Here is a 16,788-nt window from a genome sequence, read left to right on the forward strand (position 1 = left end):
TACTTACACAATAGCAACTGAGAAGTATTAAAAAAATTAGCTGATTTAAATCATTTATAATCTTTTATTGGAATAAGCAAGAATTTATTGAATGGTACAAGTGATTTAAGATGGGAAAACAATGTCTTGAGCACAGTAAAAAAAAAAAAGGTTTATCTAAATATGCTAAATTGCTTTATTGTATAGCACTGTAAGCAGTAGTACACTTGTGAAGCATTACTTAAAACATGGTGGTAATTTTGTAAAATAAGCCAGAGTATACAACAAAATAAAATTACAACCAAGAGCTGTCACCAGTCTTAATTAAAAAAGCATGCATTTGAAAACAAACAAACAAAAAAACAAGAATTCTTCCGTGTAAATGTATATAAAAGCAGTCAGATAATGTAATGTAAATTACTCCACAAAAACATAAAACTGAAGCAGCTAATCTCAAAAATAAGAATCTGAATTTTGAATATCTAACTGTTGCAACTGGCAGAATTTATATACATATGACAAATCAGAATGAAAATTAAATGTGAACAGAAGCTTGTTTTTTCTCCTCTGTTAAAGCATGTCAGTCATATCACCAGTAAATAGTTTAATTATGAACTTTTAAAGTTGCAGTTTTTGGGTTTGCGGGCCAACATTGTTTTTCTTTTTCCTCAGTTGAAACATGAAAATATAGAGTATAACCAATGGAAAGTCATGCCCATGTCCCAGAGAAATTAATAGATTGCTAAATTTATCTTGTGAGCATGAAACATAATCTGTGAAGATTACATATCAGAGACGATCTGCTTTAAGAGTAGAGCCTGATCCTCTTGTGAGAGGGTCTGGCTCAAGTCTTACATTTCTTCAGGGAACATTTCTCCTCAGTAATAGTTAACAGCTATTAATAGTAGCCTGTCCACATGAGATTTATTTAAAGACAGACTGTGAGGATTTACCATACATGTGTTGGCTGGAGCTTTCTTTGGTTCAACGCTTACAGACAAAGACATAAAGATTGTGTAATTACTGTTAAATCAGTTGAACAATAATTGTCCAGCTTTCCAAAACTCCTGTTTTATTACAGTGCAGCTGCAGGAATGGAAAGCCCAGACTTGCTTTGGTTTCTGGAGCCAGTGCTGAATGCACTTTCTATTTTAAAAGGGAAAGACGACCTACAAAAGCAGCATTTGTATGAGAACAGAATTGTGGATATGATTTTTTGTTCTTTTGATGTGTGTATAAAAGCCAAGCGGTTCATACCACACACTCGAGACAGCCTACTCCTTGCCAGGATCCTCAGAGTTGCCCAGCCCACAGCCACAGCTGCGGGTCAGCTGCATGGAGGAAATGACAATGGTGCTGGATTCATCCATATAGACAATGGGCACCACTTCATGGGAGATGGGCTGACAGCATGGCACCTGGTCCTGGGAAAAGATAAAGAGAGCAGGAATCAGACACGGTGCATATTTTCATGATTATAGAGCTGACGCTTAAGCATTTTAAAAATTGTATTGTTGTCATATTTCAGTGAAAAAAAACCCCCATAAACATTTAGAGTGTGCAGGACTTGCTCTGCTCCACACCAAATAAAGCAAGGTGTCAAGAAATGATTTACATTTTTATTTTGTTTAAATAGAAATGATTTAAACAAAATAACAAACACTTCAGCTTCTAGTTTTGATTTTTATTTACTGTTCTGTTTCCACAATACTCTCCTGCTGTCACGCTTTTTCTGGTCGATGAACTTTGTGGAATGCCTTGGCTTGTTTTTGGTCAAGTTCATTTATGTTGGCAGGAAGAAGAAGTACACGTGCTTATCTACATGCAGCTGTTTCGCCTCCAGAGCACACCAAGGTAAGATACGTGCTGTTCTTAGGCAGCATAGTAGAAAATAACAAAGTACATCATAAATCTAAGCATCGTGCTGTTCCCACACACCTCTGAGAATTTCCTATGCCAGGTTTTGTTTTTTGGGGGACTAAAGCACAACATATAAATATCTATAGATGTAAATGTGAGTCAAAAACATATAAATCAGTGAATTATTCTCTTGTAATAATGTCTTTGTTAACTATACCTGTGTGTTGGCATCCTGGATATTTACTTGGTGTGATGGACATTGCACAGTGGTCATGGCAGAGTTGCAGGTTGCGCATTGAACATAGGTAAGACTCAAGGGCTGGATCACCCAGCTGTCCCAGCCCAGATCTGGGAAATTAAACACTTGATTACTGTACTGAAAAATGCTGCATACCAGTATTATTGTTACACATAAATAACAATGTGTTGTTACACACCTTTCATAAAGATCTCTGAGGCAATGGAGCAACAGTTCAGGCTCGCACTGTTTTGATTATCAGCTGATGCAGAGTAGCCTGGGACTGCGGGGGGTGGAAGGAGATACAGAGGCACTGTAAGACTTTAGAGTTGACTGCCACTAAGCGCTAGGTTGAGGGTGGTACATTTTTCTGTGTATCTTTTGATTTCACATACTTGCAGTATGCTTGGCTGTGTGAGAAATGATGCTGAAGGTTCGGTTCCACTGCTCTCTGACACTGTCCAGTGCACCGGCAGGTAGCTGCGGCTCAGTCTGCAAGTTCAGAACCCCAAGGAGGTTCTTTTTGATGGACTGCCATGACTCACCTTGGCACCTGAACATCACGTACAATGTTGTGTTGGAAAAAAATAAAAGAAAGTAATCTTTGTTGTTTTTACAGCATTAAAAGAAAAAGTAGTTGGTTTCTAGATACCCTCAAATACCCTCGTGGACTAGTGGTTTGCAGATGTTTGGCTGAAGTGAGACAAGTGTGATTGATTTCATTACTGTAGCTTGAACAGAACAGTCTGTTATGTCTCTGTGCAGCTCTCCCTGAAAACCATTTGGGCAACATGACCCTGAATCACACACTGAATTTACTATTTAACCCATGTGACCTCACCGCACGTGCATCAGCACACAGCTCACTCTGATTTCTGAACAATAGAGAAAGATTTCCTTGAAACATTCCCAAAACATAATTAAAACATCATACAAATAGATGGCTGTACTAACAAAAACTACATAGGCACGCAAAATTGTGGTGTGGTTATTGCAGAGGTTCTGATTTGGTATTGATACTGACCTGTGACCTAAGACAGCAGCTTCAGGTTCTTTCCTGGATGGATCCAAGACAAATGCCATCATCATGGAAGAGCCCAAAAGCATTGTCATGACAATGAATGCAAAGGCCATGGTGGATGAACACGTAAGACTGGCTGCAGACAAAGGCTGCGGTTGGTTTCGAACGTCTGGTCGGAGGAGGAGATAGGAGCGACAAAACTGGGATGCTGCGCTGGGTATTGTTTGTCAGGGTCTGGGAACCACGGTTTTTATCTGCTTGTACCCCAACGTGGCCTTGAGATAGTTAACACTGTAGACTTTTCCCCTGTTCTGTGTGAAAGAATAAATGAACAAAGATTAATGGGTGGAGAAAGAGAGGTCACAAATGCAGGCAAAAAAAAAAACTTAGGAAAAAGAGGTACACATATGTTGTAAAAAACACGTACTCATGTTATAGTATGCCTGCCTGGGCACAACACTTTGACAAAAAGTTTGAATTTATATTTAAAGTTGGTGTTTCTATTATTATTACTTAAGTATTTTTGCTATTTCCATAGGTGAAGGAAAATTATGAACACGTCTCGATGTAATGCAGTCCATTACACATCCTGACTAAATGACCTTATCAGTGAAATACCTAATTTAACAAGAAGCACTCTGAGACTGTCCTTCACCAAGGCAGCTCACTCTTAGGGCAGTATTGCATTTATATAATTACTTAGTTTTCTTTGTTTGTTAAAACATACTTTAAGCAGTTTGCAGTGCACTGAAACTCCTGTAAGGGTTGCGTGACAGATGTTTCATTTGATTATACAAACATTATATCACAATAGGTAATGAATAATAGGCACTGATTTTTAAAAAACTGGAAAAGAATAACTTGAGCTTATTATATAAAAACTACTATATCTCTAACTAACTAGGCAGTCATTTATCTTTCTCTGTACAATACTTTCATTAAAGTCTTAATGCACTTTGCAGTCAACTTGAAAGAAAGTAAGTAAAATTAAAAAAGTAAAATTTGAGATCAGGCATCATGATATTTAGATGCAAACTATAATGTGATGTCATATCCTGAATGTTGCAAAAAAACAAAACAAAGGCAGCACAATTTTAAGCACAATTTTATGAAAGTTTGACATTTTTTGACCTTGAAGAAGAGATCAGAGGTCCAAAGTGGCGTCATACTTGGAATATCCATATATCATTTCCTATATGTTGTCAGTACAAACAAATTGAAGTAGAAAACAGTTTTAAATAGCTCTATATTCCATTAATATAACTTTTAAAATGTGACCTGATCTTTTAAATTTTAATACTTTCTACACAATATATTAGGTTATAAAGCTTTAGTAAATTTTTTACCTTGACGATCGGGATGGCTGTAAGTCAGATTTTAATTAATAGTTAATCAGGCCCCAGTCTGCACCCCCATATGAAGTTTTATCACAATTCATTCAAAAGGCATTTTATATTGTAAGGTAAAGAACCTACAATAATAGTGAGAAACCCCCAACAATCAAATGATCCTCTTTGAGCAAGCACTTGGAAACAGTGGGTAGGAAAACCCCCCTTTTAACAGGAAGAAATCTCTGTAACAACCAGACTCATAGAGGGGTAACGGCAACCAGTCGGGGTGAGGGAAGACAGACAGGACAAAAGTATGTGGAAGAGAGTCAGAGATAAATAGTGACTACTCATTAGATGCAGAATGGTGCGTAAGCACCAAGTTAGTGAAAAGGGTGAGTAAAGAAGAAACACTCAGTGCATGATGGGAAGCCCCCGGCAGGCTAGGCTATTGCAGCATCACTCAGGGAGGATTCAGGATCACCCCAACTCCAGCTCTACATTTATAAAAAAGGAAAGGTTTAAGCCTAATTATAAAAGTAGAGGTGTCTGTCTTCCGAATACAAACTGAGAACTAGTCCCAAAGCTTGAAAGCTAAAGGCTCTGTTTCCCATTCTGCTTTTAAATATCCTAGGAAACACAGGTAAGCCTGCAGTCTGAGTGAAGTGCTCCTTTAGGGTGACGTGTATGATCATTATTATTCAGATAAGATGGGGGCTGAAGATTTAAGACCTTGTATGTGAGGAGAAGCATTTTAAATTGAATTCTGAATTTAACAGGGAGCTGATGAAGAGAAGCCAATATGGGAGAAATATGCTCTCTATTTCCAGTACAATAATGCAGTTACTGCATCATTTTGGATCAAATGATGGCTTTTCAGGGAGTTTTGAGGACAGCCTGAAAATAATATATTACAAAAGCAGATAATAAAAGTAATAAATGCATGAAGTCGTTTTTAAGCACCATTCAGGATGTTTCCAATTTTAGAGATATTGCACAAATGCAAGAAAGCAGTCCTACATGTTTGTTTAATATGTTCACTGAATGACATCCTGGTCAAAAATTACTCCATGATTATTCACAGTGTGATTGGAGGCCAAGATAATGACATCCAGAGTAAGTCTCTGGTTGGATGTCATTTTTCTAAGAATTTCAGGGGTGGGTACAATAACCTTTTATTTGAATTTAGAAACTAAAAATAGACGTCATCCCAGTCTTTATGTCTTTAAGACATTCCTGCAGTTTAACTGTTGTGTGTGTTTATCTGGAACTCCATAACTAACATTTGTGTGTGAAGAAGATGCCTCATTTACATAAACAGATGGGAGTCTATTTGATAGATATGATTCAAACCACTACTCTGCAGTAACTTTAATTCCCAAGGCATGCTCTTATGTCTGTAATAAAATAGTGTGGTCATCAGTATCAACTGCTGCACTGAAGTCTAGTAGGACAGTACCAGAAATAAGTAATGCCCGAGGCCATAAGATCACTTGTAACCTTTCCTGACACTGTTTCTGTACTGTGATGAGGTTCAAAACCTGACTAAAACTCTTTGAATAAACCATTTATATCATATATGTGTTTTGGGTTTTTTTGCACTACACATTTGGGTTTGAACAGTGAAAGGCGGCAACGGATGACCCATCGACAGACCCCAGTTTATAATCATGGGAAAAATACAGTTGGTTTCAACAAACCGCAACAAACTAGCATTTATTTCTGCACATGGGTGATTATCAGTTTGTATCACACCTCACATTTTCGGGCATCACATGAAAGGTGGAAATCTCCCCAGATAAACAAAAAAACGATATTATTTCTCTGCAGCTGTTTTTCAAGGACAGGATCCTGAGGGAAGAAATGTAATACAAAGCAACAATGATTGCTGCAGGTGATGTTAATATCTAAAAAAAACAAAACTTTCACAGTTCTGTGGGTCATGCGAGGCCACAGACTTGTATGGAATGGCAGCTACAAGTTCTGCGTCCTTAGCTGACCTCCGTCTCTTCAGATTCCTCAACTAACAACTAAATTTGCAGCAGCCAAACTTTCTCATGAGGCCAAATTGGTTCTCTTATCTGCAGCCTGCGGATACCAAACAAGAATTCTTCCACGCTGCCAAAGGAATTCATGCTGCAAGCTGTTGCTTGCAATACTTTCCTTTGGAGGTGATATAACAAGTCTGTCTTTCACCTTAGATAAAGACCTGCACAAAGTTAAATGACTGTCTGTTCAATATATTTACATGTATGTATGCATGTAAATATCTATGTATTATATGGAAAAGAAATATGTGTTTTTACCTCAGTTCACAGTTTTGGAAAATATTATACATTCACTCAGGTTGTACTACCAGATAGATACCCCTTCTCTATTCTTCAGTATCTTGTACTATTTTTTTCTTAAATTTAATTTCAAAATAGAAAGTCATATTGTGATCAAAATAATGTGATAAGCTTACAGAATATAGTATTTTAATTTGTTGGGGCAAATTGACACAATGTTACCAAAGGTAGAAGTCTGTGAACATAATTTATTTAAACACTTATTTTTTGAAAAGGTTTAATTATGAACATATTGTAGGTCTACCTTGCTTATGTAAAAGTACAAATACTTCTGTCAGAATGTAACTGCTTCATATTATTACAATAATATTTTAGAGCCTTTTAAACCCACATAATTCACATATGGAAAATAGTCTTGCGTAAGATGCTGTATGGGTCTCAACAACACTGCAAAGATCTTAACCTCAGGTCTTAAATTTTCCATGAATCAGCCTCTCAGGGCTGGAATGCTTTAATTTGTATATTGTTACCACATGCAAACACACACGCACACACACACACACACACACACATGCATGCACACACACAAAACATAGTTATGTAATGCTATTCTATATAAATCTGTTAATGTCATCCAACCCTTTGGCAACCCTAAACCAGTAATTAAATATAACCATGTGCAAACAAGTACTTTCTGTGCAGATGAAGTCTGATGTAGTGCTTTTTTTTTTTTAAAGAAAATCTGTAATATGAACAACTTCAGACTGAAAATACATGAGAAGCATTTTTGTATGCTAGTTTTTACATTCAGCTTACTTGAATGATTTTAATCCAGTGGTATCTGGCATGGAGATCAGACTCATCAAATGGTCACAGGAAACTTTTGAGACATCAAGAGGCGAATTAATGAGAAGGAAGCCAAAAGACAGAGAAAAGTGATTTTACACGACACGCGCAGTTTTTTGGGTGTAGAAGACTGTATATAAAAGATGGACATAGCTACCATGCCCATACTGGCTGTTGCCATTTTTGGTTTTTGGGTGGTGAATAGTCATGGAGCTCCAGTCCTCCTGTGGGTCTCTGCCATTTCTCTCTCTCCCCCTTTGCTTTCTCTCTTTTGTGTGCTTGTTGCTCTGTGTGTGGGTGTTGTAACAGTTGCTGTTGTAACGCAGTGTATTGCCACATGGCGGCGCATCCAGTCTCGTGACTGGTGTGTCACCCCCTTTTTGTTCTTCTTTGTAACATCTCTCAGTAATGGATTTTTCCGAGTGTGCTCTGTAGTTGCCCTTGTTTTAGCCTTCAACCATTTAGTCAACCATTTCCCCAAAGTGTGAGTAATAAGTCCAGCGCACTGATGGTGGGCGTGTGTGTGTCACTGTGGGATTCTCCAGCTTTAGACAGCTTGCAGCTATGTATGAATGAGAGTCCTTGAGTAGCAGACGTCTCCCACCACTTCCTTGTCGTAGAAAGTCACAGCACCAACAGGTGCTGCTGGCTGGGATCACACAGAGACTTTATACACGGACAAACGTTTAGAAGCAGACATCACAGACGACTTTCTTGAGGACGCTGAAAACAAGCTGAGTTCGATGAACAATTTTCATTGGTGCTTAACAGGGCACGGGAGGTGTGGCAGCATTTAACACAGCAAGACGGGGAAACTTCAGTGGTAGCATTTTAATAAAGACAAATATTAGTACAGTGAACTGTATCGAAACGCAACAACATGTGAAATGCATTGCAGGTGGCACTTAATAAAGGTGCAACAATGTTATGCAATCCAATAGTCTTGCTGCCAGTCATACTATGAAGCACCTGAGAGACATTAATAGTGTTACAAAACTAAAAATTAAAAAACGTTTTCCTTCAGGGTGAGAGGCCTGGAAACACTGAGGTGTGAGCAAAAACTAGCTGAAGGAACAGAAAGAGAGCAAATTAGAGTACATGCTGTACTTGTAACTTCATTCATGAATAAATCTGTATTTACTGCAGCTAAGCCTCCTTTCAAAACACTTGCTGCCCTTTATTAGAGCTGTCATCTGTTTATTCAGCGCAGATGCCAGCTGTAGTAAGGTTTAATCCTAATCCACTTGCATCTTGTTTTGTTTAAGCAATCGCAGGAGCCTGTCTGAGACACTTGCTGGTGTGTTGTTGTGATGGCTGGGGTGCTGTAGCTGTGGAGAGAGGACGTGCGGTTTCCCATGCTGCTACACAAGGGAAACAAAATAGTCATAAAGTTATAACCTATACTTTTTATAAGGTGTAAGAGAGGAGGTAATGAACGGAAGGGGACGTGGCCAGGTAAGTTATTAATGTTCAGTGTGGGCTTTTGTTTGGATTTTGCTGTGTATTCTTCATTTTTATATTAATATTTTTATATTAATATTAAATGCCAAGGTTCTTATTCTGTTAATGGTTAACATTTATTTACATTTACGTTACTTGTGTTGTGAATGCTGTTTTGGATTTATTGGGAACATTTCATAAATCAAGTGTCAGTTAAACTGTAAAAATAAGTATAGCATGTTATTTTGTATCTAGAGATCTATTATTGCACTATTCCCAGGTTGCAAAACACAAGCTCAGAAAATTCAGACTTCTGCGTGAAAGTATCTTTGTCTTTGTTTCTGACAGTGACAACAGCAAAGAGGTCATGGGCTGTGGCCTGAGAAAATCAGAAGTACAGCAGAAGAAATGTGACAGAGGTGCAGCTACTTTCCAATTTTTTTTCTTCTTTAAAGAAATGCTTTTTTGAAATTGTAAAACTACAACTCAGTGTCTTCTCCCATTTTAGTGAGCCTCTCAGTCCCAGGTAAGTTTATTTACTCCATCAGCTGTACCTTTTATAGTGTATAGTTCAAACTATTCTCTGGAAAAATTCTCAGTAAGTTTAACTTTTGTAAATGTAACTCCACTTTTATGCATGCGGTAAAGCTGCCACTGGTAAGTGTTTCAACCTGGATCTGACTAAGAGTGTAAAAGTACTGGTAATGGAAGATGAGTGCTTTGTTGTTTCTCTCCAAATCTTCAGCAATCAGAGCGGCTCTGTTGATTCAGCGCTGGTATCGGCAGTATGTTGCCCGGCTGGAGATCAGACGCAGGTGCACGTGGAACATCTTCCAGTCTATTGAATATGCAGGACAGCAAGATCAGATCAAGGTGAGCTCACGCAATTAATGTAAGTCGGTGTCATATATGCATTATGAAAGTAATTTTTAGCCATCTTCCGGTGTTTTATAATGTTGGTCATGCAATTTTCTGGTAGAGACTGGAATACCTGCACAGCTAGTGGATGTATTGCCCGTTTTGGATAGCATCACTATGAAGCTGACATATTTGCTTTAACTATAAGACAGGTCATCACATCGCTTTCTACTATTGAATTTAATACAGACACTAATTGTCTGCCATAGGTCATAATTTTAATGTGTCCTATACTTTGATATATGAATAACAGACATCTGAAAACATGACATCAGTATCAGCTAACTATGATACCTGCACTGACAAGGGGTCCGGTGTCCACTCTGCTTAAGCACAGTTTTACCGGACTAGTTGTATGATTTCACAAACTGTCATTTTTATGGTTACTTTTTTCACTTCCTGCAGCTGTACAGTTTTTTTGGCTTCTTGATGGACCACTTCACCCCAGCCAGCAGTGAAAGTAAGACAGTGACTCTTATCACACACAGTTTCATTCGCGGTATTATAGGTTTCATTAGATTACAGGCAGTGAGCTAATCCGAGCTCACCCAGCCTGCTCCCTGCTGAGAAGCACGAAAGTAGCTTTTCCTCACTGCACTGATCCACGTCCGTTTCTTTTCTCCTCTGTCTCTAATGAAGGAAATCTAATTTCTCACATCTTTCGTGAGAACGAAATCTGCCGTGATGTAGAATGGGAAAGATATTTTTGCTACAAGAGCATAGATGTACCAGACAGCTACACGGGGCCCCACTTGACCTTCCCCATGACGTTCTGCGGAGTGTCAAAGCTTGTCGAGGCTTTTAAGCACAAGCAAGTAGGTACAGTGGCACAGTAGGCACAGTGGAGGCAGATATAGTCTTTTTTTGCCTTATTCTTCCACACTCGGATTATTCATACATGATTTCTTTCCCCCAGTAGCAGCTCCATGCACGATATGTTCTGCAGATTCTTGGGGAGACTTGGAGACTTCTAAGAATTCTTCCAAACATCAGTCATCTTTCCTCCTGTCACACCAAGGAGATTACAATATGTGGTACACAACAGGCCTTTCCTAGATTTGATCCCCAAACTGTGCCTTTTTTATTTCCTACTATTTGAGCATGCACCCAGCTATGGAGGACTGAAACCGTCAAAATCAAAATCAAAATCAAGAACAATACATACTAAGTATTATTTGTTATTATTGGTTTGTAGCTTTACTTTTCAGTTCCATTTATTTTTCCATGTTATTTTATTTTTTATTTAATTAATTACTTACCTATTTGCTTTGTTGTTATTGTCTTTTTTTGCACAATGAAACAAAAAATAAATGTGACGTGACTTTCTGCGACAAATTAAACAAATAAATATGCCCTGGGAAGAAATATAAGAAAATGTGTAACAAAATAAAATAAAATAAAATGGGAAAGTAAGACAAATTGTGAAATTATTTGATGGATAAATTATTATGGTGGCAAACACCTACAGATATATTGATTTATGTAACGCTTTATAAATAATTAAACCTCATATTTATAGTTTGTATTGTTTTTGTTGATATGATCATTACCACATGATTTATTTGATTATTTTTGTCAGTTTCAGTCTACTGTAGTCACAGCAGTCATATGATGAAATAAACAGGTTTTCTGTTTTCTTTTCCAGGAGACCTCCATGGGCAGCTAGAAGATCTGCTATTGATATTCTATAAAGTAGGCTAGGCTACACAATCCACACATTTCAAACAGGCTTGCCACTCATAGATGTTCAATTTGATCAAACTTTCCTCTTAAAACTGTCCAGAATGGTTTGCCATCTACTGAGAAACCGTATGTGTTCAATGGGGACTTTGTGGATCGTGGCAAAAACTCCTTGGAGATTCTGCTCATCCTGTTTGGGTTCCTGCTAGTCTACCCCAATGATGTTCATTTAAACAGAGGGAACCATGAGGACCACATTGTTAACCTCAGGTAAGCCAGTCTTCAGAACACTTCCTTCTCTCAATCTCGCTCTCATTTTTTCTTTCTGTTGTTTTGTTTTACATCTTCAGTCAGAATGCAGTCATAGTCTATGTTACGGGGGTGATGAGTAAGAGAACCCAGACGCGGATCGCTCGTTAAGATTGAACAGTGTCTTTATTTACAGTGAAGCAAATCCAAAGTAATCCATAGTGCTAAGTCCCTTCCGTGCTCCCCTCGTGTGTCCATACAACTTTCGTGAACAGTGAAGTCTCTCCTCTCTTATCTCCGTCTCACTCGTAGCCTGGAAAAAAGGCAAACAGATGCGGTTAGCCTCCCTGCGCTATCAAACGTTTGTCTAACACTCGCTGAATTCGAGTCACTACCCGGCTTGGTGGAATACTCCAGCGCTGTCTGTCACTCTGCCACACCATTAAATAGTTCTGTCACAACGGTGGATGATTGGCAGCAGCTGGCGAGGAATTAGTTGCAGGTGGGACCACTCAGAGTGGCGGAACTTCCGGGTCGGGCATCTCCCGTTGCTACGCAACCGCGTAACAACTACAACGGAGACAAAAACAGAGCAGGAGAACAAACACATACACACACAGGTCGCCGGTCGGGGCAGCGTCGAACCTGACAGTCTAGCTTAAAGAAATCATTTTTATATCGATCCAACATGTGATGTGTTTACTAATTTTGTCATTCATTGTGTGTTTTCCCAGATATGGCTTTACTAAAGAAGTTTTGGGAAAATATAGGGTAAGGCTTAAACTTACTTTAATATTAGCATTCAGTTTGACACCCAAACAGTAAACAAATAAACAAATAATATATAAAAAACTAAATGCATAAAAATACATTAGAATGTACAATATTAAAAAGAAAGAATTTTCAAGTATTTTTTTAAACATGCATTGAATTTTACTGTTTTTACATCTGTAAAAAAAGTTACTGCCAGAAAAAAATTACCTTAGGAGTGAATATTTGTCTATATCTATGTTTGTGATAGCCCTGCAGAAGAGGATGGATTATGATAATAATGACCGTGACTATATACAAGGTATGATAAAGATGACTTGATCTGCAGGTGCACGGCAAGAAGATCCTTAAGCTTCTCCAAAAGATCTTCAGCTGGCTACCTCTGGCTACTGTGATTGATCACAAGGTGCTGATTGCGCATGGAGGGATCTCTGACACAACAGACCTGAACGTAATAGCCAGAGTGGACAGACACAAAGTAAGAAAGACCTTTCACTTTCAGTTCGTTGTGTTTTAAGCGGAATTTTGTTCTAAGAAAACAGAAATGTCTGCATACTTCATCTGTGTTTTGTTTTTTCAACATGCACAGTATGCGTCAACCCTCAGACCTCCAAAGATGACTAAGCTAGCCGTGAACGGCAGCAACAGCCAGACAACGAACAGAAGGAACGGAGACGCCGGCGTTCCAGTGGACTTTCGACCTCGGGTGCGATCTCTGACTCACCACAGCTCAACCCCATCTCAAGGCCTCCCACGACGTTCACTGCATAACCTCCACACCAGCCATCAGCACATGAACTGGTCCGTGGATGACGAGCTGAAGAAAAGACGTAGGTTGGCTGGGTTTGACCAGTCGTATGGAGAAAGGAAGAAGCCAGACTCTGACTCAGACCCAGAGTGTGAAGAAGGAACAGAGACCTACGAGCACGAGTGGGAACAAGTAAGTGGTAGTGAGGATCGTCAAACATAGACCAATTCTTCAGAGTGCTCATACAGTTCATTGATACCATCTGTCCAGATGGTAGACCTGTTGTGGAGTGATCCTATGCCCCAAAATGGCTGCATTCCCAATGAAGTGAGAGGGGGAGGCTGCTACTGGGGCCCAGATGTCACGGAGGAGGTTCTTGGAAGACACAACCTGCAGCTCCTCATCCGCTCCCATGAATGCAAACAGGATGGCTATGAGTTCTGCCACAACCGCAGGGTGAGCACATAAAGCACAGGTTTCTGAGTGACAGAAGAAACCTTTATTTTTCCCATCATCTCTTCTCTTGTATCCAGGTACTAACAATTTTTTCGGCTTCAAATTACTACGAGGTGGGCAGCAATAGAGGAGCCTATATAAGAATGGGAGCTGATCTGGTCCCTCACTTTGTTCAGTATCAGGCCAGCAGGACTTGCAGAGAGCTCACACTGAGACAAAGGTAAAGGAGCACAGAGAAATAGTCAAGCATTATTTTAACATTAACAATTCAAAGAGTTTTTCATGAGATTTTCTGACAAAAAGTTATTTTGAGTTGGAAGAAAAGTGGAAAATCAAGTGAAAACCTTTGCTGAAGATGGCTGTACACATTGTTTTAATAAATATGAAATCCCTGAGGATTTTCTTTTCCTTCTTGGCTTTTCGGCAGTGTTGGCTGGACTGAGAGATCAGCTCTACAAGCTCTCAGGCGACAGCTGTTCGTACACAAGTCAGATCTCATAAGTGCCTTCCAAGAGTTTGATCCTAACAACACAGGTTAGCTGTAACTGCTTTACACTAAATAGCATTCAGAATTTTCAGAACATAAAACACATCATAACGGCAGCATATGAGAGTGTGAGGGCTCGTCATTCTTCCCATCTTTTCGTAGGGATAATCTCTCCAAGTCACTGGGCAAGTGCCACAGAGAGCGTGCTGAAGCTGGGTTTGCCTTGGAGAGTGCTGCGCCCACAGCTTGTAAGCAGCACCAAGAATGGTATGGTGGACTACCAGGAGTGGATGAAGGAGCTCTCCATCACTGAGCCCAAACTAGAGGTGACTCATTTGTTCTTAACTTACTTCCCTTCTGCTCAGAGCTGTAAAACCATGAAAAATGTATGGCACCCCAAAATACAAAACATGCATCTTGTCCTGACAGATATCAGATACCAGCCTACTGGAGACGATGTACAAAAACCACTCCAACCTGGAAACTATCTTTCGGATCATAGACACAGATCACTCAGGTTAGTTAACAACCAAACTCTCAGTTTTAGTGTTTATAAGCAGTGTTGGACCCGTGTCCTACTACTCAGCTTGACTGGTTTTTTTTATATGCTCTGTTATTTCTGTGAATGGGTGAAAGACCTTCTGAGATCAGCTCTAAGGTCACCAACACAATATAGCACAAGTTTGTGAATTTTCCTCTCCCTCCTAAAGGTTTGATCTCTTACGAGGAATTTCGCCAAACCTGGAAACTCCTGAGCTCTCATCTCAAGACAGAGATCAGTGATGATGTCATTGCAAACCTGGCCCAGAGCATCGATTTTAACAAGGACGGAAGCATCGATATTAATGAGTTCATGGAGGCTTTCCGTCTGGTGGACCTCTCTGCACATTCCTGAGAGGATGGACCGGGAGCTGGAGCTGCACCAGCTGAAATGCTGGAAGGGCTGTGTTTACGTTTTACCTTGATGCACAATCATGAAAAGTTTAATAGTTGGGGGTACTAGTAGTATTTTACATCATGAACTAAAAAGATTATTTTTCCATTGCAACGTAGATCTTTTTCACCACTTTTTAAAAAACTTTCTATGTATTTTTAAAGTTTTTATCTAACTGAAAGTTCACCTGTTTAGTTGGTGAATAAAAACATCAAACAGGTGCAATACTGGCTTGTCTATTTGTACTCAGTGCACTATTAACATCTTTGGAGCAGATACTGTTACAGATACACATCGTAGTTTATTCACAGTTCCTCGAGACTACAGGAGAGGGAAAAATGGTAACACTTTTTAATACAGCTGGTGAATAAGGGCGTGACTCCCCTGTACTTAAGTTTAATTTTAATGTATTTTACTACCAACTGATTAAAAACACAATTTCCCCATAATTAAATGTACTTCACAATGTACTGTACAATATAATTGTTTGTTACTAATAAAAACAGTTATTACTCCCTTTTTCTAGTGTACATACATTTAAGTATTTGTAGGTAAATACATTTTAATTGCAATTTCAAATAAAATACACTGAAACGCCATTTAATCATTGGGGAATTATGCCTTTAGTCTGTATTATAAAGTGTTAATGGAAAATAGATACAGTATGATGTCTTTCGTGGTTCCATAGTGAGCTGCATGAGTGGATGTAGGAGGGCATACTGCAGATGCAGCTCACAGCTTGTGTCATGATTTTCTTGACCTCAGTTTCTGTTAGTGATAATAGCTGTGATACACCATACAGACGCAGGCTCCTTGCCAGGTTACTAAAGTAGAAGTTAGATGTGGGGATGTAACCTGCATGAAAGCTGCTTAATTGCACCTCTTAATCTTTAAAAACAAACACCTGAATTCAGTCTCATTGCTACAAGTGTAAATGCTACCATCGTTCTATGGACTCAATAACTGCACAATTTCAAATCTCCTCTTGGATTAACATCAGTATAAAAGCTGTATGCTACTTCTTGGAGTGTAAGAGTAGCACGCAGCTGTTTAGCCATGGAATGACTAAGGTATGACTATGCTTCAGTGCACAAAATAAGGTCCATAAAGGCCTGGTTTGATAAATTAGATATGAAAGAATTTGACTCGTCCACATAGATCTTTGACTTCAACCCCACTGAACACCTTTGGGAGAAAGTAGAACGGAGACTGCAATCCAAGCCCTCTTATCCAACATCAGTGTCCGGCCTCACAAATGTTCTTCTGGGTGAAAATCTTGCAAAAAGAATTCCCAGAAGAATGGGAATGGTTTTCATAGCTACAATGGTGGGGAACTCCATTTAGAATGGGATATCATAAAAAGTGTGTAGGTGGCTCACATAGTTTTGTGGACTTTTCCCCCCAAATATTTACAGGCAGATGAACAGATAATGACAAATAATGGGTATTAAATGTCTGTGAAGGTTCTCAGTCATCCAGGTCATCGTAGTCAAAGGAGCTTGCAAAGAAAAGCGTCTGGACTTCTTTAAGTTGCTTGAAGACGTT

General features: G+C 39.0%; 2 protein-coding genes across 3 annotated transcripts; one reads left to right on the forward strand and one right to left on the reverse strand.

The window, feature by feature from the left end:
- Nucleotides 1-157: 157 nt before the first annotated feature.
- On the reverse strand, nt 158-3,343 carry gsdf (gonadal somatic cell derived factor). The gene is made up of 5 exons (XM_005917338.2): nt 3,102-3,343; nt 2,473-2,630; nt 2,277-2,360; nt 2,057-2,187; nt 158-1,403 (listed from the first exon to the last, which is right to left on the reverse strand). Exons 1-5 carry the CDS (start codon nt 3,209-3,211, stop codon nt 1,254-1,256), a joined length of 633 nt encoding a protein of 210 aa, XP_005917400.1. The 5' UTR covers nt 3,212-3,343; the 3' UTR covers nt 158-1,253.
- A 5,330-nt stretch (nt 3,344-8,673) lies between these two features.
- On the forward strand, nt 8,674-15,463 carry LOC102305338 (serine/threonine-protein phosphatase with EF-hands 2). 2 transcript variants are annotated; one of them, XM_005917336.3, is made up of 19 exons: nt 8,674-9,015; nt 9,349-9,419; nt 9,509-9,526; nt 9,649-9,657; nt 9,746-9,873; nt 10,324-10,378; nt 10,558-10,733; nt 10,838-10,952; nt 11,564-11,610; nt 11,702-11,868; nt 12,582-12,618; nt 12,947-13,096; nt 13,208-13,558; nt 13,637-13,822; nt 13,900-14,042; nt 14,250-14,356; nt 14,472-14,635; nt 14,739-14,826; nt 15,020-15,463. In XM_005917336.3, exons 2-19 carry the CDS (start codon nt 9,368-9,370, stop codon nt 15,202-15,204), a joined length of 2,178 nt encoding a protein of 725 aa, XP_005917398.1. In that variant the 5' UTR covers nt 8,674-9,015; nt 9,349-9,367; the 3' UTR covers nt 15,205-15,463. The 2 variants fall into 2 exon arrangements, with proteins under 2 accessions (XP_005917398.1, XP_005917399.1); XM_005917337.3 differs by lacking the exon at nt 9,649-9,657.
- Nucleotides 15,464-16,788: the final 1,325 nt, after the last annotated feature.

Source organism: Haplochromis burtoni, unplaced genomic scaffold (genome assembly GCF_018398535.1).
Source record: "Haplochromis burtoni strain Fernald_Lab_line unplaced genomic scaffold, NCSU_Asbu1 Contig_23, whole genome shotgun sequence".
NCBI classification, from domain to species: Eukaryota; Metazoa; Chordata; class Actinopteri; order Cichliformes; family Cichlidae; genus Haplochromis; species Haplochromis burtoni.